This window comes from Pezoporus wallicus, unplaced genomic scaffold (assembly GCF_028554395.1).
Source record: "Pezoporus wallicus isolate ANWC-B61680 ecotype Strahan unplaced genomic scaffold, APGP_CSIRO_Pwel_v1 contig_8787, whole genome shotgun sequence".
Classification (NCBI taxonomy): domain Eukaryota; kingdom Metazoa; phylum Chordata; class Aves; order Psittaciformes; family Psittacidae; genus Pezoporus; species Pezoporus wallicus.
Window position 1 is genome coordinate 242,599 of NW_026638420.1, and position 20,322 is coordinate 262,920.

The 20,322-nt window shown below is 48.2% G+C and overlaps 1 protein-coding gene across 5 annotated transcripts in view; it reads left to right on the top strand.

The window, feature by feature from the left end:
- The window catches only part of DAGLA (diacylglycerol lipase alpha), a 70,717-nt gene that overhangs the window by 37,766 nt on the left and 12,629 nt on the right, over positions 1 to 20,322 (top strand). For all 5 annotated transcript variants that reach the window (XR_008972311.1, XM_057410638.1, XM_057410633.1 and 2 more), the window contains 9 exons: positions 1,322 to 1,423; positions 2,008 to 2,146; positions 6,522 to 6,609; positions 11,098 to 11,232; positions 11,860 to 11,937; positions 13,363 to 13,487; positions 14,667 to 14,823; positions 15,128 to 15,211; positions 15,322 to 15,399. Coding sequence is in view for 4 of the 5 variants with exons in the window: in XM_057410638.1 (XP_057266621.1) it covers positions 1,322 to 1,423; positions 2,008 to 2,146; positions 6,522 to 6,609; positions 11,098 to 11,232; positions 11,860 to 11,937; positions 13,363 to 13,487; positions 14,667 to 14,823; positions 15,128 to 15,211; positions 15,322 to 15,399 (986 nt within the window). In the remaining variant the exon portion in view is untranslated. The remainder of the gene's footprint in view (positions 1 to 1,321; positions 1,424 to 2,007; positions 2,147 to 6,521; positions 6,610 to 11,097; positions 11,233 to 11,859; positions 11,938 to 13,362; positions 13,488 to 14,666; positions 14,824 to 15,127; positions 15,212 to 15,321; positions 15,400 to 20,322) is intronic.

Below are 20,322 nucleotides of genomic sequence, written 5' to 3' on the forward strand. Positions count from 1 at the left end.
AAATGGGGCAAGGGAGATAGAGAAAGATCCAAAAAGCTGTTTTCCTGCCCAAGAAACACCCACTTTTCTTCCTTGTCTGCCTTAAACTCTACATGGATCAGTATTTACACTGTATTTTGGGTCTTGTTTGTGGTTGTTTCATGGGGCTTTTTACTCTTAATGGCTTCATGAATTCTGATGATAGATTAAGGAGTGTGACCAGCATGTGGGCAAGGTCCATGTGACTGTCCCAGTTGAAGCATGTGCTGTTTATTACATAGGAATCTGGGAAAGAGCTCCAATACGACCCCAGGAAAGTCTCATGCATGCTCTGTCCTGCAGCAGGTCATCTCGGAGGGCAGACAAGCCATGGTAGGCAAAGCCTTAGCTAAGATTAAGCACCCAGTTCGTGCTGAGCAGCAACCAGGTCCAGCTTTGGTTCCTTGCCTACTGCTGTTGTAAAGTCTTTGTGTCTCTTTGAACTGGTTTTTCCAGGCTGGTGAGAGCCTGTAGTAAGCCACTTGTGGAAAGACACCAAGCCAGCACATAGATAAGGAGGGTGGGTGGTTAGTTAGCTCTAGGCTGGAATGTGGATTTAGTCCCAGCTCCACCAAAGCCTTGCTAGGCATTACTAAGCAAGCTACTTACTCTGTCCATATCTGGTTGCTCACCTGCACTTTGGGCTTGTAATGTGGAGAGAAAGTGTGGGGATGGGCACTTCAGAGTAGTGTTTCCCAACTTTTTTGTTCCAGGGAACCATCCTGAATCCGCAGTTCCCTGTTTATTCATAGACTGGTTTGAATTGGAAGGGACCTTAAAGCTTATCCAGTTCCAACCCCCTGCATGGGCAGGGACACCATCCACTAGGCCAGGTTGCTCAGAGGGTAACATGCAGAACTGAGGAGCTAGTAAATGACTCCTTAAGGGTTGTGTCCTGGGAACTGTTACTGGAAAGGCTGCAAAGGGCAGAGGTGCTGGGAATATTTACTAAGTGTAGTAAGCAGAATTAATCCAGGATACTCACTACTATGTATTTCCCATCTTTGAATCAGACCAGCTGGCCAAGGTGGTTAAGTCCTGGGTGCTGCTATGCGGTGATTACTCTGTACTCCTGTGGTCCTTGTATCATTCAGGAGTAGTTTTAAGGCCATATCACACTTTTGGTTCATACCTTTGGAATATCACCTTCCAAAGCGTGGGGCCCAATCCTGCAGTCACTAATTCTGTGAAGCCATCCTGCTAAAGAGCCACTCTTTATGTTTCCTCTCCAGAAGCTTTGGAGAAGCAGTGGTTAATCCTTAGGGAGATGCTGCTACTCTCTATTGTGTTCCTTTTGTTGCAGCTATCCTGCTGATTGAGTTTGTGTATGCTATCGTGGGCATCGTTTGGCTAACGCAGTACTACACTTCCTGCAATGATATCACAGCAAAGAGTGTCACTTTGGGTATGTATTTGGAATGTGGTTTGGGTGCATCCCTGTGGATGAGCAGACATCCTCTCGCCTCAGAGAGCTAATTCATTTCTGCATCTGGGGATTGACTGTTGGAAGTGGATTGTGGCTGTAAATGTGGTGCTTGTTTTCCTGAGACATTAGTGCTCAGAACAGTTGTTCTATTCAGTTGTTTGCGCTGTCTGTGCTGAGGCAAGAATCCATGTTCCCATGGAAGGGTCTGGCTGGGGAGTCTGGAAGGCCTGGTTCTCCTTCTTCAGTTCCAAATGGCTTTGCTGGTTTCCTGGAACTCCTTTTCAGTCTCAGGCAGTCCCTTGGCAGGGGTGATACTAGTGTTGCAGTCCCTCTAGCTACTCAGTGAGTACTTAATGGTCTTTTACATGGGCAATATCCTAAACCAGCTGGAAACTTGGAAGCTTTTATAGAGGATTTCTCTTGCTGCAGCTGGGGTGACACTGGTGTGACTTTCTCTGCCCTGCAGCAATGGAGAGATGGGTCTGATGTGTGTGATGAACAGCAGGAAGTGTTGCTGCCATGACTTGGGGGCAGAGCACCTGATTCCTCTTCTTTCCTTGCAGGAATGGTGGTGTGCAACTGGGTTGTCATCCTGAGTGTCTGCATCACTGTCCTGTGCGTCTTCGACCCCACGGGCCGGACCTTTGTCAAGCTACGTGCCACGAAGCGGAGACAGCGCAACCTGAGGACGTACAACTTGAGGTAAAGCAGCATTCCCGGAAGGATATCCTGCTTTTCTCCATGCTTAACATCCCTCCTTCAGGGAAGCATCCAGCTTCAGGCATTGCTTCCCTTTGGTGAGGGGAAAAATGCAGCTCAGACTGTCAGGTGCTGTGTGTGGGCATCTGCATCCAAAGGAGGCTAAGTGATGCGGTAGCTGCCTGCATTGTGTGTTAGTCACTGCATCTGTGAAGCCTTAGGGGCCTCTTGAGCCAATGCTGACCACAACAGCTTCTTTTGTCCATCCTAGAAGCCTTTTGCCTGGGAGCAGTGAGGCAGTGCTTAGATACTGCTTAGATTGAGAGAGCATCTTCTTCCAAAGCCCCTTTCATCCTTCAGTATTGCCTTCAGAATACAACCTCTTGCCCTGAGGTTTCTTGTCTATGCTTGTGGCCAAGAAGCAATTTCTTTTATGTTGGCAGGCAGATCTTTTAATTAAGAATTGATTACATCTTGGAGCTGCCCAGATGGGGATAGGAAAGCTTTATTTCACCAAGCAAAGCATTTTTCAGAAGGGGGACAACACAAACAGCCTTTGTTTTTCTTATGCACTCTTGACATATGCAACTGTCAGCAAGGAATGTGGCTTTGTAGGACTCGAGGGCACTGGGTTTTGAACACTAGAAACTGAGGCTTTGAAAGAATACTCTGCAAGTCTTGCATTTCTCGTGAGGGATGTATATCCAAGAGGGCATTTTGAATATGCGCTCTTCCGCTGGCTTGAAATGGGATCCTTCAAGTTGTCTTTTTGAGGGAGAAAAAGCCTTTTCCAAGGACTGTGCAAGCAAGTTTTGTTTGAAGGAGCCTGGATTTCATTGTGGAATGCAAGACATTCTTCCTGACCTCTCCACTACGTGACACTAGACTTGGTTATTTGGAGTTGGTTCCCTGTTAGCCTAATGTGTGTGACTGCTGCAGTATGATCAGGACGTTCCCAGGGGGACTGGGATAAGAAGCTTTGATGATACTATGGATCTAGTACCCCACACTCCATCAAAGCTGTGTGGCTCAGGGTGTTATTTTTCCAAAGGGAAACTGAGTGCCAATGATGGCAAAAGTTTTTTGGCCCGCTCACTGCAAGAGAGACCTTGAGGTGCTGGAGTGGGGACAGAGAAGGGCAACAGAGCTGGTGCAGGGCCTGGAGCCCAGGTGTGATGGGGAAGGGCTGAGGGACCTGGGGGGTTCAGTGTGGAGAAGAGAAGGCTCGGGGGGACCTGATGGCTGCCTCCAAGTGCCTGAGAGGAGGATGGAGCCAGGAGGGGCTGGGCTCTGCTCCCAAGGAACAAGGGATGGGACAAGAGGAAACGGCCTCAAGCTGCCCCAGGGCAGGTTTAGATGGAGCTGAGGAACAATTCCTGCCCCAGAGGGTGCTCAGGCATTGGAACAGGCTGCCCAGGGCAGGGCTGCAGGCACCGGCCCTGCAAGTGCTCACACACCGTGGAGACTAGGCCTCTGTGCCATGGGCTAGTGGTGGCCTTGGCAGGGCTGGGGAACGGTTGGACTTGGTGTTCTTCAAGGTCATTTCCAACCTGGTTGATTCTGTGTTCTGTAGGTGAAGGTATTTATCCCTTGGGCCGTGGCCAGGTTTTCCCTCCAGGCCTGTACCAGTTTTGGACAGCTTGTGCCTGCTGTTTGCAGCTTCCCACTCTGCAAAGGGAGCGTGAACAGATGTGAACAAGCAAAACGCTGGGGGCTCTGATGTGAAAGGCAAACAGAAGATGGTACTACTAAAGCAGTTGTTCCCAAAGAGCACATTGTGAAATTCTCTGCCTGTTTGTGGATCATGATCCAGAAAAGAGGTTGAGGGCCAGGAACTGCTACTGAAACCCCTTAGGTTGCATCAGTACGTGCCTCTGCTGTACAGCAGGAACTTGACCTTTGCATTATGTTTATCCTGAGCTGTATTTCCTCTGTCTTGACTCATGAATAAGCGTGATTTGTTACATTAGGGAGATATCTAACTTCTGCCTTCCCTTTGGTGGTGCTTTGATGTAGGTGTTGGACTCTTACACAGAGGTTTTCCTTCACCAGTGGCATCGTGATGTGTGTGGGCACTTCTGTTCTTGCAGAGCTAAGAAAATAAAGCAACAAAACAAAAGGCTCAGCTGATTGTGCTGAGGCTTTGCTTGCTTCAGAGCCCACTAAACATGTGGAAGTTCAGTGTTAGGAAGAAAGAATTTGGGAAAAGTTGGAGTGAAAATAGCTCAGAGCACACTTGGCTTGTTCAGCCCCCGCGGTGAAGTTGTGAAGTTCTTTGCATTGCTGCCCAAGTACTTTGGCATTTGGTGGAGCACAGTACTGCCAGCTCTGCCTTGGGATGATCGTATTCCTGTTCCTCTTCTAGAGTCTTCCTTGGACGTTGTGGATAGTTGAACATTCCCAGGGGCTGGAGCAGCTCTGCTCTGGAGCCAAGCTGAGAGAGCTGGGCTGAGTCAGCCTGGACAAGAGAAGGCTCCTGAAGGGGAGACCTGAGAGCAGCTCCAGTGCCTGAAGGGGCTGCAGGAAACCTGGAGAGGGGCTTGGGACAAGGGCCTGTAGGGACAGGCCAAGGGGAATGGCTTGAACCTGCCCGAGGGGAGACTGAGATGAGCTCTGAGGCAGAAGCTCTTCCCTGTGAGGGTGCTGAGGCGCTGGCACAGGGTGCCCAGAGAAGCTGTGGCTGCCCCATCCCTGGCAGTGCTCAAGGCCAGGTTGGACACAGGGGCTTGGAGCAAGCTGCTCCAGTGGAAGGTGTCCCTGCCTGTGGCAGGGGTTGGAGCTGGATGAGCTTTAAGCTCCCTTCCAACACAAACCAGGTTGGGATTTTATGATAGTTATTGTATCATAGTTGTTTTCAAATGCTCAGCTCTGGGTTGATGGATTGCCCTGTGGGATCAGCTCCTCCTATGCAGGCAAATACTCCTTTATCAGCATCTCTTTCTTCCAGGTACAACCCACTTCCTGTGCTTTGGGCTTTTGCTCATGTGAGAGCCTGCCAGGAATACAGAAGTGGTCTTTTCTCTTGATTGCTCTGACCTGTTTTGGCTTAGTCTGTGTCCACGTTAAAGACCCTGCTTCAGGGGAGCTGTGGCCTTTGTTGATAGCATTGCACTCTGGCACAGACTCGCACAGACACCCACTTCAACACCACTAAGCTCAGGGCTGTTAGCAGGTATGCCAGTCAACAAGAAGGGACTGTCACCCCTCAGAGTGTAGGAACTGGGACAAGCTGACAACAGTGGAGGCAACTCCACTCTGCTTCATTGAAACAGGGGTGTCCAATTAGCTCGTTTTGAAGCTGGAATTGAAATGTCACAGAAACCAAATGTGGGTTGAGCTAAACCTGCTCTATTCAGCCTGTTTTAGCCTTGTCTAAATGGAAAGAGGCCCTTGAGCTAACTTAACTTTTCTTTCTCCTGAAAGCTAAGCACTGTACTTGAATAGAGTGTAAATTTCTTCAGTGCTGAGCCTGTGTTATGTTTTATAAATACATTTTTCCCAAATAAGCAATTTACTGGGGAGAAAAACTCCCCAGCTCCTCTCATACTATGTGCCCACAGTCTTTTGTATCCTGTGCACCCCCTTGCACTGAGGTAGAGTTTTCCTCCTGAGTGGTGGGATGTGCTGGCACGTGATGCAGCTGCCAGGTTGCCAGTGGATCCTCCTTCCATCCACAGCACCGGGTGCTCTTGACCATCTTGCTCCAGCAGATGTATAGAACAGCAGGAGCTTCATTATGCCCTTCTCATTCGAGTGGGACACCATGTATATAAATACAGAGGACAGATTTTTTGACCTTCCCATCATAGACTGTTTTGTGTTGGAAAGGACTCATCCAGTTCCAATCCCCCTGCCATGGGCAGGGACACCTTCCACTGGAGCAGCTTGCCCCAAGCCCCTGTGTCCAACCTGGCCTTGAGCACTGCCAGGGATGGGGCAGCCACAGCTTCTCTGGGCACCCTGTGCCAGTGCCTCAGCACCCTCCCAGGGAAGAGCTTCTGCCTTATCTCTAACCTGCACTTCCCCTGTTTCAGTTGGAACCCATCACCCCTTGTCCTATCACTCCAGTCCCTGATGAAGAGTCCCTCTCCAGCATCCTTGTAGCCTCCTTGGGATACTGGAAGCTGCTCTGAGCTCTCCATGCAGCTTCTCTTCTCCAGGCTGAACAAGCCCAACTTCCTTAGCCTATAAAATGAGATGAATTGTTAATCTTTATGTGCTCTCCTTGCCTCTGCTAGACCAGGATTCATAGAACAACATGGTTTAGCACGTGTTGTAGCAGTGATAGTGTAGACTGGGTGACTTTGGATCTTACTATGTGTTTGCAGACATGTTCTCCTGCCTCTCCTCATGCTCATACTCTACCCTTCATTCACAGACACCGCCTGGAAGAAGGACAAGCCAGCAGCTGGACACGCAGACTCAAGGTTTTCCTTTGCTGCACAAGGACAAAAGACTCTCAGTCGGTAGGTACCAAATAGCTCTTGTCCAAGCAGGAGATAGCATCCTGCCTGCATGAAGTGTGTCTCATTACAGTGAGATGTAGAGGCACTAGGAGTCCAGGGAGCCTTGTGTACATGCAGGGACTGGGAATCCCTTCCAAGAAGCATCAGGATCACCAGGCTTGGAGCTTTGCTGCATGCTGATTCCTTTTCTGTCCTTACAGCCCAAGTAGCCAGAAGGAGCCCTTGCATTTCTGCAGGGGGGACCTGGTATTCCATGCAGGAGCTGATGTAACAACAAATGCAGATGTAACAACACTGAGTAGGGCGGCTATCAAAATGACTAGTCTTAACCCTCTGGTTTTGAGTATTAGAGAACTCTGAAGGTAAAGCCAGCACTGAAAAGCAATGTCAGTGCTAAACTCTTCTCCTGTAGTTGATCTGTACCTCACTGTTGCAGTGAACTGGGATAATAATGTATAAGTGAAGACAGCAGTGGAAGAAATACCTGTTTTCACTATGTTTGGGCTCAACATTTGACTTTGTGATCCGTTTCAGTTTGCTCAGGCAGTTTCTCCTGGTGTTTGCATCAGTCTCATACACTTGAGGAGGAGAGAGACCTCTCTGAAAACAGGAAAATGTAAACCTGTCAAGCAGATAGAGACTACTTCTGGATTTCCTAACAGTCAAACCCCACTACTTAATCCCTAGATTCACATGGAGATCGTTGGTTTGAAGTTTTCATGTGCTACAGTTGGGATTTTCCCTTCTTGTGCAGCAGGGAAGGGTAAGGGGCTTGCTATTGCTTCCCCAGAAGTTAGCAGCCCATTTCTCCTGGAAGCAGTAGGAGCAGGTTTATATCTTGGGGTTGTGTTCAACAGGATTCCTTAGGACCTCCTGAAGACGTGGGCAAGAACAGGGAAAACTTTGCTGATTAAGACTCCTAATATTTAAATGGGTCAGAATTAGGAGTATTTGGGAACTCCTGGAAGACCAGACAGAACCAGGGTGTTGTTATCAGAGGTAGTTGTAAAGAAAGACCAAGTGATGAATGCACATGTACCCTGGCTCTGACTTAGTTCCAGCCTCTCAGGAGAAGAGCTTGGAGTTATCAAGGACACTTTGTCAAAGACATCAGTGCACAGCAGTGGCCAAAATATCACAAGAACATTTAGCATCAGTAGAAGGGCATAGCAAATGACAGGGAAACCACCAAGGGACCAACCACATCAGTGATGTCCTCACTAAATATAGCCTGGGGTTGGGTCTCCTCAAAGGTGCAGCAGAGAAAGGAGCATATTGGAGGGGATGTGGACTTTGAAGAGAAATGGGATTGGGATTTTAACCTCAAAAAGGAAGATGGAATAAGATGAAGAGCTGTATAACGGAGTCAGGTGAAGGCTACCTGAACATTTGTTCATCACAGATGGCAACCAGTATGAATTAGATTAAAAGAGTGTGTGAGGAAGTGCTGTGGAGTTACCCACAGGGTGCATTCCCAAAGTGTGGATGGCTGCAGGAGTTGTTATAACCCTCGTGCAGAAATCCAGCAGTGTGTCCTGGCACATGGATCCTCCCAGCAGCACTGGATGCAATGCCACCATGTTCCCAACCTGCTGCCCCACTGAGGAGTCAGAGGCCAGGCCTGGCAGCGCTCACAGCTCATCTGCTGGAGCTGCTGAGGAAAAGCCATCTGGAAAAGGGAAACAAAATGAGCTTTTGTGTCAGGGCAGCTCCAACAGCAGCATTTCCTTGGGGGTTCTTTGCTGCACCTCCCCTGCTACCATAGCACAAGCACCTTCCATTCCCCCCTGGGAGCACAACCAGGTCACCTTACTCAGGTACCCAGAGGTGTGTCCGTGTCCCAGGGATGCTGCAGCCTGGCTCCAGAGCTCTGAATGTCCTGGTTTCTGAACAGCTCTATTTTATTCAGGAATGTGAAATATTTCCCTGTATCGAGCTGTTTTAAACAAGCTTCTCATTCTGCAGTGACTGTTTCTACTTTAGATGTTTTTCTCTAGTTCAGGATAAGAGCAGATACCACAATCTTCAAATTCTTTGTGCTATTGAGTTCCCATTTTGCATTCAGCTTGGGCAATTCCCAGGCTCTTTTCTTCACAGAAACAAGCTCTGACTTTGTGTGTCCTGGCATGACAGCGTGTGGAATGAATGCATGTGTAATGGATGAGAAATGAATCCGTTGCTGTCTCTCCCAGTCTTCATGGAAAAAAATGTTCCAATACAGAATCATCATCATCCTCTGGGCTGGAAAATAGTTCTGTGGGGTGGACATAGTGGTTGAGACATGAATGTGGGTCTGGAGTGAAGAGTGAAGTCTGCAGCCCCTGAAGCAAATCGTCAGGGCTACAATCAATCCTACAATAGAATATGAGATGCTCCAGCAAAATCTCATCCTTTGGAAGCAATCATAGAATCGTAGAAGGGTTTGGGTTGGAAGGGACATTAAGGTCATCCAGTTCCAACTCCCTGCCATGAGCAGGGACACCTCACACTAGAGCAGGTTGCTCCAAGCCCCTGTGTCCAACCTGGCCTTGAACACTGCTCCTCTGGGCACCCTGTGCCAGCGCTTCAGCACCCTCACAGGGAAGAGCTGCTTCCTTATATCTAACCTGAACTTCTCTTGTTTTCAGTTGGAACCCATCACCCCTTGTCCTATCACTCCAGTCCTAATGAAGAGTCCCTTTCCAGCATCCTTGTAGCCCCCTTCAGACACTGGAAGCTGCTCTGAGGTCTCCACACAGCCTTCTCTTCTCCAGGCTCAACAGCCCCAATGTTCTCAGCCTGGCTCCATACAGGAGCTGCTCCAGCCCCTGAGCATCCTCGTGGCCTCCTCTGGACTTGCTCCAGCAGCTCCATGGCCTTCTTATGTTGAGGACAGCAGAACTTCACACAGGGCTCCAAGTGGGGTCTCATGGGAGCAGAGCAGAGAGGGTGTTGCTGCCCCTTTGGGTTAATAAGTGGTTTTACTTTGAGGCTGCATTTCATGTGTGCTTATAGGAGATCTGCTAAGCTTTATGGGGTCAGTACTTGAAGGCTGCTGCAGTTGTAATGTCACAGAGGTTACTGCCAGTCCATTTGCTCTTCAAAAGGCACAGCTGGTGTGGAAACCTGCACAATAGGCACCTGAAGCCCTGTTCTTAATGGTGATTTAACTTGCTTTTGTAGGCAAAAGTGAAAAATGAAAGAAAGTAATCTGGCACTCCAGGAGTTTATCAGAGATGAAAGAATATAGGTCATTCCCTGCCAGGAGTGCTTGGGAGAGAAGGGATTTACTTTCTTCCCAGTCAAAGAAGAGACTGAGAGAGATCCTGGCCTGAAATTGAGCCTTTCTGTTAGTGCAGAGCTCAGGCTTTCTACAGACAAAACTGCAGCTGGTGCTGAGTAAAGGATGCTCTGAAAACACAGGCTAAAAGTTCAGGGTAAGGCTATGACAGACCTTGGCAGGAAAGGTTACTGATGGCAGGAGTCAAAATACCAGTACCATTGATGTAGTACAGCCTCAGGGTTACCCTTGTCTGTGAGCCTGCTGGTCTTAGAGATGGCCACATCAGCATTGCCTCTCCAGCTCCCAGGCCATTCTCACTTAGCATCTTTTGTCTTTGTAGTACAGAGCAAAAGGGAAAATAACACCTTTTTCCTCACACCACCTTTGTCACTCTGCTTTAGAGGCTTTGCTTGACCCTCTCGGGTCACTTCCACTTGTGTCCCTCCTGTGGGGTCTTCCTTTTTTTGGCCACCTTCTCTTCTGGGAACTCTGTGTTTAATGACTCAGATCTTTATCCAGGTTTTCACTTTCAGGCCCTCTTGCTTGGATGCAGTCCAAGATAAACCTGGAAAAGCCTCATAACTTGGTCTGCTCCTTCAGCACCAAGGGCTGCCATCTGTAACACTTGCTTGTTGCAATGAACTCTTTGAAATCACATAGCAAAGAGGATGATGGTGAGCAATGAGCAGCTACAGAGTGGCAGGATTCAAAAGCTGTCGCCTTTATCTGCTTGCAGTGGTGAGCTCTGGGTTAAATATGGACAAAATCAGTGGGGTTTTCATCCTGAGGAGGCTTTGCTCAAATAAAATTGCTTTTGAGGGGCAAGGATGACTCTGAGATGATGCTGGGTTGGGATTTGCTTGGTTCTCCTCATACTTCCTCTGTCTTAATTTGCAGTGTAGAGATGAGACCGTTTCTCTCCCTTTCTGCCTGCTCTGTTTTGATGGTGAGGTGCTCTGTTTGCCCACACATCAGCACCAAGTGTAGTACAAACTCGGCCTCAGCTGAAGCCTCTCAGTGTGACTATGTAAAAATAAACAGGATCCTCATCTGATCAGGCCAGATATGGTGTTCCCTAAAGGAATCTCGTGGATGGTTTGGTGTGTGCGCTATGGAAATGAGGCCATTGCTGCCGCAATGGTTCTCGTTCCGTGGCCTGTTTCGAAGCTCCTCATACCCAAACTCCTCCTTCTTCTCCTAAACTCTTCTCTCCCTGGATTTTGCAGGATGCCTATTCAGAAATTGCCTACCTTTTTGCTGAGTTCTTCCGAGACCTTGACATCGTCCCATCTGACATCATTGCAGGCCTGGTTCTTCTGCGCCAACGGCAGCGGGCAAAGCGCAACGCTGTGCTGGATGAGGTGGGTGGAGAGGGCATCCCTCTTGGCCTCTGACTTAACCTGCTGCTCTTGACTCACTCTCTGAGACCGCATGACTCTGCCCACCTCCTTCGTGGTGCGTGTGATGGGCTATTGCCAGTCACTGAGCTGGAAAATAAAGGTATTAACTGCTTGAGCAGCTTTTCCCAAGGCTCCCAAAAGGCCCAGCTTGGGAAATCCATCATCTTTGCTAGGCAGGTGACACAGATTGAGTCTATAGTCTAACCCCAAGAGGGCCTGAAGGAGGTGGTAGGTGCTTGGGAGTGAGTGGGATGATTACTCCTCCTCTACACAGTAATGTGGAGAAGATTCCAGCATCTGGGAAAAGCTGCAGGAGGAGCTTTAAGGGCAAAATTCCTAAATTCCAAGCCATTATTGGCATTGAGATTTGTGGATCATCAACCCAGTAGAAAATGGGGTTAGCTTCTCTCAGAGGTGGGGTTCAGACAGCAATGAGCAAGAACAGCAGAATTGGACCCAGTTAGAGGAGACCGGTTGGGATACTTGAGAGCATCTTATCCCAGGTTGCACAGTACTCTCTGTTTCTCAGGTGTAGCTTTGTTTTGGTGTCACAGGGAAGAATCTTTCTTGTGTGTTTGTGACTTACAGGCAAACAATGACATTTTAGCTTTTCTGTCTGGGATGCCAGTGACCAGGAACACGAAGTACCTGGATCTGAAAAACGCGGTAAGTGGCTGCATTGTGAACTTGCAAACCCATCCTGCTTCCTTGTGTTGCCTGTTTTCTCTTTCTCAGTGCCTTCTCTCACTCCTTTCTGCCCTTTTCTGGACTAATCAAAGAAATGAAAGATTAGTACAGCAGAAACAGACTGGTTTGGGTTGGAAGGGACCTTAAAGCTCATCCAGTTCAACCCCCTGCCATGGGGAGGGACACCTTCCACTAGAGCAGGATCATCTAAGCCCCATCCAATGTAATAACAACACGTGCTCTCTGGAGGCTTTTAAAACATCACCTGTAAGGCATTCTCTCTGCCTTCTGTGTGGTGGGAGGTTGTAGGATTCCCACTTAGATAGGGGAAGGCAGCGTGAGGTTTGTCCAACACCAGGGGTATGAGCTGAGTGCTGCCCCCAGGAGCATCATGCAGAGCTCCCTATGGAAGTACCACCAGGCAGGGCTCCATCTTGGAAAGGACAGGGAGCTGCCTGGAGTGAGGATGGAGCCTTCCTCCCTGTGGCTGCTTGTCAGCAGCTCTCAGGATGGGAATGCCAGCTGTCTGTTCTGTGTGGATTAAGCTTGGTTTTCTTCTGGCATGCTGCTATTGCAGCCCTTCATGGGGCACACTATTCACCCCCTTGATTAGATGATATGGCTGCAAAAGTGACCCAATCCCAGCATCTCTGATGGAGTGCTTCTGTATTTAACCTCCTTGTGGCTCTGCTGTGTTTAACACTCACACCCTGCCTGTGCTCAGCCTGTCTCTCCTGAATAGGAGAGTGCAGGGAGAGAGGGAAGCAGAGCTCATAGGAGACCCTGCTGAGGTATGAGCCCCCAGACTGGCTTTATGGCCCTCTCTGTGCATCCTATGGCCTGTGACTATGTGGAAGTATATTTAGAGAGCTCAACTTCTTGCAACTCCACAGAATCCCCAACTGGTTTGGGCTGGAAGGGGACCTTAAAGCTCATCCAGTTCCAACCCCCTGCCATGGGCAGGTATACCTTCCACTAGAGCAGGTTGCTCCAAGCCCAGTCCTGTACTGCAGACCTCTGATTAAACTAGCTTATCTCCTCAACTATGAGGAGAGCCCCCAGGGGATGGCTTTCTTTGAGCAAGGTGTTGGATACACAGAGGAAGATTTCTCTAGAACTAACTGCTACTTTTGTTAAAGAGCTGTGGGGGCCCTTCCATGCAGGGAGAACAGGAGTAGCTGCACTGTGCTGTGCTTGGGAGGGGTTGCCTCTCTCCCAGCACCACCAGCTTGTGCAGCCACCTGCAAAACGCTGACAGTGCTGCTCTGGTGGTGCTGAGAGAGCAGGTTGGTGCTCAGAAAGAAGGGTGCACGTGTCTAATCATGATGGAAGAAGGGAACCAGTAGGAGAACCTCACTGTCTAAAAGGGAATATGGCCTTTAGCAAGTCTCTTGTCTCTTTCAGCAAGAGATGCAGCGGTACAAAGAGGTGTGTTACTACATGCTGTTTGCCCTGGCTGCCTATGGCTGGCCCATATACCTGATGAGGAAGCCCACATGTGGACTCTGTCGCCTGGCCAGATCCTGCTCGTGAGTGGCCATCCTGTCTATCGTTCTGCCTTTTCCCCTTTCCCCTTCTGTTTTCCCCAGATTTAGATATATCCTTTCCTTCAACAGTTTACTCTCCATCACCCCTCTACTTCTTCCTCTTCCTCTTCTCTTTTCTTCCTTATCATGCTTTTTCTTTCCATCTCCAACTCTGTCCCTTCATACTCCAATGTCTTTCCCCTCAACCTCTTCCTTTACAGTTGCTTATCTGCTTACCTTGTTAAATAAACCAGACTGCCCTACGCTCTGTCCTCTCTGGTGCACTAAGGATCATGCCAGTCCTGTGCAGTATGAACAGCCAGGAGAGAGAACTCATCTGGCACAAGGCTGCTTTCACATTGAGGCAAAACAGCTGTCTGGGAGCTCAGAAATCAAATGTATCAGCAAGCCTAGATAAGCAGGGAGTTGACATTTGGGTCTCTATTAAAGCCTTGGCAAGACTTGGCCAGTCTGTGCTGTGTTCTCTGTGACTAATTGTTTTCTTCCTGCCGTGCTCTGTGGTGCTCACCTCATGGTAGCAAGGCTGTAGTTCAGTGCAGGATATATTGGGTTTAAAGGTTTGCTTTCTGCTGCCATAATGCTGGCATCAGCTTCTCTTTGGGGTTGAGCTTTTTGCACTGAAGCAGGTTGACTGCTGTGCTGAACCTATGAGGAGGAATCTCCTTCCTTTTATTTGGGAAGTGTTTCATAAGGGAAAGAAGGAGAAATAAATCTGTGCTTCTGTTTTTGGCCTTGGATGATGATTCTAGACCTGTTTTCTGTTTTTGTTATAAATAGACCTTGAGCTCAGTATGATTCTAGACCTGCTCCTTGTTATAAATAGATCTAGAGCTCAATACATGCTGGCTGCTTGGTGCGTTGAAGCAATGTAGGACTGCACTGTGAGGCATAGTATCCCTTGAGGAGAGATCCCAGCTCCACCATGCATCGAGTCCTTGGGGACCGGTGGCACTGCAGCTCTCTCTGGTGCTCAGAAGGGAAACTACATCGGCTCTCAGCGCTCCTTTTTGATGCTGCAGCATCAGTTGTGTGCTCTTAGGTGCAAGAGCTCCTATCAGGGGAGGGCATCACTGCAGGGTCTGTCTTTCTCTCTAGGAATTCTGCTCTAAAGCCAATCTCTTCCACATTCCTCTTTTCCTCAAAGCTATTGCTCTTCTGCAGATGTTGCTGTCTGTGTCCTTCACGTCCCCGCTATGCACCTAGTGTCACCATTGAGGAGGACAACTGCTGTGGCTGCAACGCCATTGCCATCCGCCGCCACTTCTTGGATGAGAACATGACCTCGGTGGATATTGTCTACACATCGTGCCATGATGCGGTAAGAACCTGCAACCCTTTGGGCTATGCTCCTAAGGCACTTCCTAAGGGGATTTATGGGATTCCAGGTGTAGTGGAACAAAGGAGGAAACTTGAAGCCTTTTTTTCTGACCTTAGAGCTTCCCATCCTATCTCTTCATCAAGGAGTTCTGTCACTTGGACAGAAATATTTGCTAAAGGCAGAAATCATCGCTGAAAGGAGTGCTTACACATAAGGCATAATCTGTCACACCATTGCCTCCTTTTCCCTGGGAATAATTAAACAGGAATGTCTCACCTGATTGCTAGTCCTGGATATTTTCCAGGTTTATGAAACACCTTTCTATGTGGCTGTGGACCATGATAAGAAGAAGGTGGTCATTAGTATCCGAGGAACTCTGTCTCCAAAAGTAAGTGCCTCGCATCCCCTTTGCTCCCCTGGCAAACTTTCAGGGGGGGTCTCAGGCCTTCCTGGCTCATGCTTGATTTACCTGAAGGACAACAATGGCTTTTCTTCCAGGATGCCCTGACAGACCTAACTGGGGATGCAGAGCGCCTTCCAGTTGAGGGTCACCATGGGACATGGCTGGGCCACAAGGTGTGTAAAAGAAGAAAACCCCAAACCAAACAAAGAGCCCCCCCCAAAACCCCAAACAAACAAAATCCCCCCCAAATAACCAACCCAACCCCAAACCCCACACTTTTCTCATGTTTTGACTTGAGAAAACAAGTGGTTTGAATTGCTTGAGGTACTTCTAAGGTAGTTACATGATTGCAGTGAAATGGCTTGGAGCTGTTAATACAAAATCCTTAGTTGTAACTGTTAAACCCACTATGTGTGTAATTAAAACCTCCCATATAATTAGTGCAAACCAAGCAGTAAAAGGCATCTGTGGAGATCTAGAACAAAATTATTGGATTCATTGAGAGGACTTCTTCTTCCAGTGACCTTTTCAGAGCTTGCAATCAGACCCTGAGGATGTGTTTAGAATTCTCTGGCCATGAGATGGGCACTGAACCTCATCCAAGGGAACTGGCAGGACTTGTGCCTGTGTAATGAGACTGATGCTATGGGTCTGTGTTAGTGATCAGATCTGGGTTGATTAAATCCATTGATTCTAGAGCTGATCTTTGCCCCAGTCCAGCAAAATAGTGACGTGCACACTGAGTTTCAAGCTTATCAGGGATTTGGCAGCTTCTCAAGATGCAGGGCCAGATTGGGAAGGAAAAATCCCAACTGGAGGTTGTGTGTGTTGGAGGGAATGTGGAGGTTGCTGGAAATGCTGCCGCTGCTCAAGGAGATGAGACGTTGCTGATCATCTGCTTCGGGTCCCTTTGGGCAGGACATTGATGCTGCAACTCCATGGGAGTAGGGAGGTGGGAGCTCCTGCTTCCTTCATGATATTCTGCTTGAAAGATGAACCTTTTCCATGTGCTCTGATGCTTGGCTTTGGGAAGTAGAGGATAGTAGCTGATAGCTACATACTCAAATGCTCAGTTGGGTATGGGTCTGATAAAGAAATGCTCACCTAAGAAAGTCTTGTTTGGACTCTGCAGGCTCCAAGTCTCCCAGAGCAGGTAGTCTTGAAAAGTGTTGTGTACTTCCATTTGGCTAATGGGCATCTTTTTTCTTTCATAAAATCCTAGAATCCCAGCCTGGTTTGTGTTGGAAGGGAGCTTAAAGCTCATCCAGCTCCAACCCCAACCCCTTCCACTAGAGCAGCTTGCTCCAAGCCCCTGCGTCCAACCTGGCCTTGAACACTGCCAGGGATGGGGCAGCCACAGCTTCTCTGGGCACCCTGTGCCAGCGCCTCAGCACCCTCACAGGGAAGAGCTTCTGCCTAAGAGCTCATCTCAGTCTCCCCTCGGGCAGGTTCAAGCCATTCCCCTTGGCCTGTCCCTACAGGCCCTTGTCCCAAGCCCCTCTCCAGGTTTCCTGCAGCCCCTTCAGGCACTGGAGCTGCTCTCAGGTCTCCCCTTCAGGAGCCTTCTCTTCCCCAGGCTGCCCCAGCCCAGCTCTCTCAGCCTGGCTCCAGAGCAGAGCTGCTCCAGCCTTGCAGCATCTCCGTGGCCTCGTCTGGCTTTGCTCCAACAGCTCCACGTCCCTCTTGTGCTGCTGCCTCAGAGCTGGATCAGGGCTGCAGGGGGGGTCTCCCCAGAGCACAGCAAAGGGGGAGAATCCCCTCCCTTGACCTGCTGCTCATGCTCTGGGGATCAGCCCAGCACACGGGGGAGTTCTGGGCTACAAGCACCCAGGAGAAAATGAATTAGAAAATGAGGAAATTAACCCAGCAATTACCCAGGGCATGTTATGGAAGCAGCAAAAAGAGGTAGTATTTTGTCACAGAACTGCTATTTAGCTATGGGAATCTTTGCTATTGATCTGACATTGCTGGAGTGTTGTCTCTGCTGTTGCTGCTGATGTTGCTTCGCTTTGTGCTAATTCATTTAGCTCAAAGTGACTTTGCCCATCAATGTGATCAACAGCTCATGCAAAGGAAGGTGAAAGGAAAGCAAAGGGCAGTGAGGGGGAATTTGTTCTAGTGTACAGAAAAGCTCCTAATGGATCCTTGCAGAAGTTGGTTTTCTTTTGATCTCCATGTGCAAACATTCATGTGCCAGTGACTTACATGAAACGTTCTCAGCTCATTCCCTTGGTTCTATAGTGAGGTTGTATTCGGCCTTTATGTTATTTCTTGTTTTGACTGTTGCTAATACAGAGCTATAGCTTTATCTCAAATTATTATCAATATGAATCTTCAGACTATAATGTGCTGCTCACTCCTGAGGGGAAACTAATGGAGATAATAGAATTTAAATCCTCCATCCTAATGCATTTTTAATGTCCAGAAGTCAACTTGAATATACAAATAAATGAAGTGCTTTGCAAACACATTTAATTTGGAGCAAAGGACTCGGCTGTCCGGGAGCTTTCTGTGAGTTGTTTGATGTCTGTTCTTGTTCTTGCTGGTTCTGTCCTGCACATCCAACAGGCCTCTTATCTCCACCTGCAGAGCTCTCCTGGTGCTGGGCTTCACGTGGTGCCGATCACACATCCCACTAGTTAAACCTCTTGATGTTCACATGAGCTGCCTTATCGCTCCGCTGCTACCGCAGCTCAAAGTGTTTCACTGCTTGGGTCGCTGTGGATGCCACAGTTAGTACAGCATGGCAACAGATTGGTTTGTGCTGGAAGGGAGCTTAAAGCTCATCCAGCTCCAATCCCCTGCCACAGGCAGGGACACCTTCCACTAGAGCAGCTTGCTCCAAGCCCCTGTGTCCAACCTGGCCTCAATCTCAATCTCCCCTCTGGCAGGTTAAAGCCATTCCCCTTGTCCTGTCCCTGCAGGCCCTTGTCCAGAGCCCCTCTCCAGGTTTCTTATAGAGCTCTCTGAGCTATTTTGCGTCAAAACTCACAGCTGGAACTAACATTTAGGGCTTAGCATGCCAGAAAAAAAGAGGGATTTTTAGAATGTGGAGGGGAATGAACCACAAAAACCAATCCAGCTTCACAGTATTTGAAATAAAACCCACTGATTTTGTAACAAAATTCATTTTAACATAATCATAAGGCGAGAACATCAATGAACACTTAACTCTGGTGAACTGATATAGAACAAAACTACTAAAATGATGATGTTATGGAGGTTGATTTGTGGTGCTGAGCCAGCTGGGATGACAAGAAGCTGCCAGAAGGAAGTTCAGCCATGATGACAGCTCTTCCTGCTTCCATAGAACACTCAGTAATAGCAAGAACTTCCCATTCAAGCTCTTTATTCTACCCAATACACCCCCTTTATGGGTTTTTACCCCCAGTTCAAATATCCCTCAGCAGTTTAACGCCTTCAGACTGCAGTACAATAGACTATTCCCCTTTCCTTCCATCTCCACTGTGGTTATTTACATATGAGCGTCCATAACTAAACTCAAATAGATTTATTCCTTGAAAACTTAGGAAACAGGGTCCATTTAAATAGCAAGCCTACATTTAACACTGCAGTGATGAAAGGCTCATTCCATACTATTAAAATCACTGTCTATATTAGAATATCATTATCAAACCTATCGCTATCAGCCTAACAGCCCATTATTAATATCACCACAGATTTAGGTCATGCTATTCAAAAATAGCATCCTAAATTCATGTTAGGACTTTATGTAAGTAGTTTTGTCATTCACTTCTCATTAGAGAAGGAACTGGAGACTCCTCTGAATGCTGCAGAGAGATGGGAACACAGGCATGGAATATGGTGGCATCTGCTTTTGATGATGCTGGTGCTGTTACAGGTGTCCCATTTGCAGGCTCAGCGCATTCACCATGGTCTGTTCTTTCTCTTCAGGACTCGCATTGGGTTTGATGATGTGTTCGGTATTGAGGGCTTTGAATGCTCCATATTGCTGTGCTTTTTGAGAGGGGCATCAGTTCCTTAATGCCCAAAGCAGGGGGTTGGAACTGGATGATCTTAAGGTCCTTTCCAACCCTAACCATTCTATGATTCTACGTCACAGAGATTCACCAGTGCTCAGTAACATTCACTTTGTACTTCAGCTGTTTTCAGGTAGGGGTGTAATGCAATATAGCAGAGGAGATGATCTTCCTGGGTTTAGACCAGCCCAGGCAATGTGAATTCTTTGAGGTCTGTAATCCCCATATTCAAGCAGATCATTTCTGTTAACCCATGTTCACCCTGGACTACAGGACTGGTATTCAGCCCTTGGACTTCACATTTGCCTAGTACTGAATTAAACTCTAGTGAAGACATAACCAAGAACAGGTTATAAGCAATGGCTTTAACCTGCCAGAGGGGAAACTGAGATGAGCTCTTAGGCAGAAGTTTTTCCCTGTGAGGGTGCTGAGGCGCTGGCACAGGGTGCCCAGAGAAGCTGTGGCTGCCCCATCCCTGGCAGTGCTCAAGGGCAGGTTGGACACAGGGGCTTGGAGCATCCTTCTCTAGTGAAAGGTCTCCCTGCCCATGGCAGGGGGTTGGAGCTGGATGAGCTTTAAGCTCCCTTCCAACCCAAACCATTCTGTGGTTCTATTTATGCAGTGGACTGAATGCTGGTTTGTAACAGATCAGCTGCATCTGTAATTATTGCAGAGGGAGAAACACTCTTCAGCTGCAGCCATCAGCAGGGAGGATAAATGCTTAGACCCAGACTGTTGGCTCGTTTCACATCTTCCAGCAGTGCTTAGCTTCTAGTGAGTAAAAACCCTTTAATAATATGTGATAATCATAAAATCACAGCGCCATGGAGTGATTTGGGTAGGAAGGGACCTCAAAGTTCATCCGGTTCCAGCCCCCTGCCACAACCTTGTGTTTAAGCAGTGGGTTGTTTTGTTGTGGTTGATTCATTTTCTTCCTGGACTTTGCATTGTGAGCCCAGGGCTGAGCCTTTGAGTATTACCTTAGTTTAAGAGCTGTCATTACTTGCAGGCAGTTTGTGGCTCTGGTAATCAGTGAGGGAGGACATCTGCCTAATGAAGTCTATTCCTCACTATGGAGTGGAGTCAGTCTTCTTC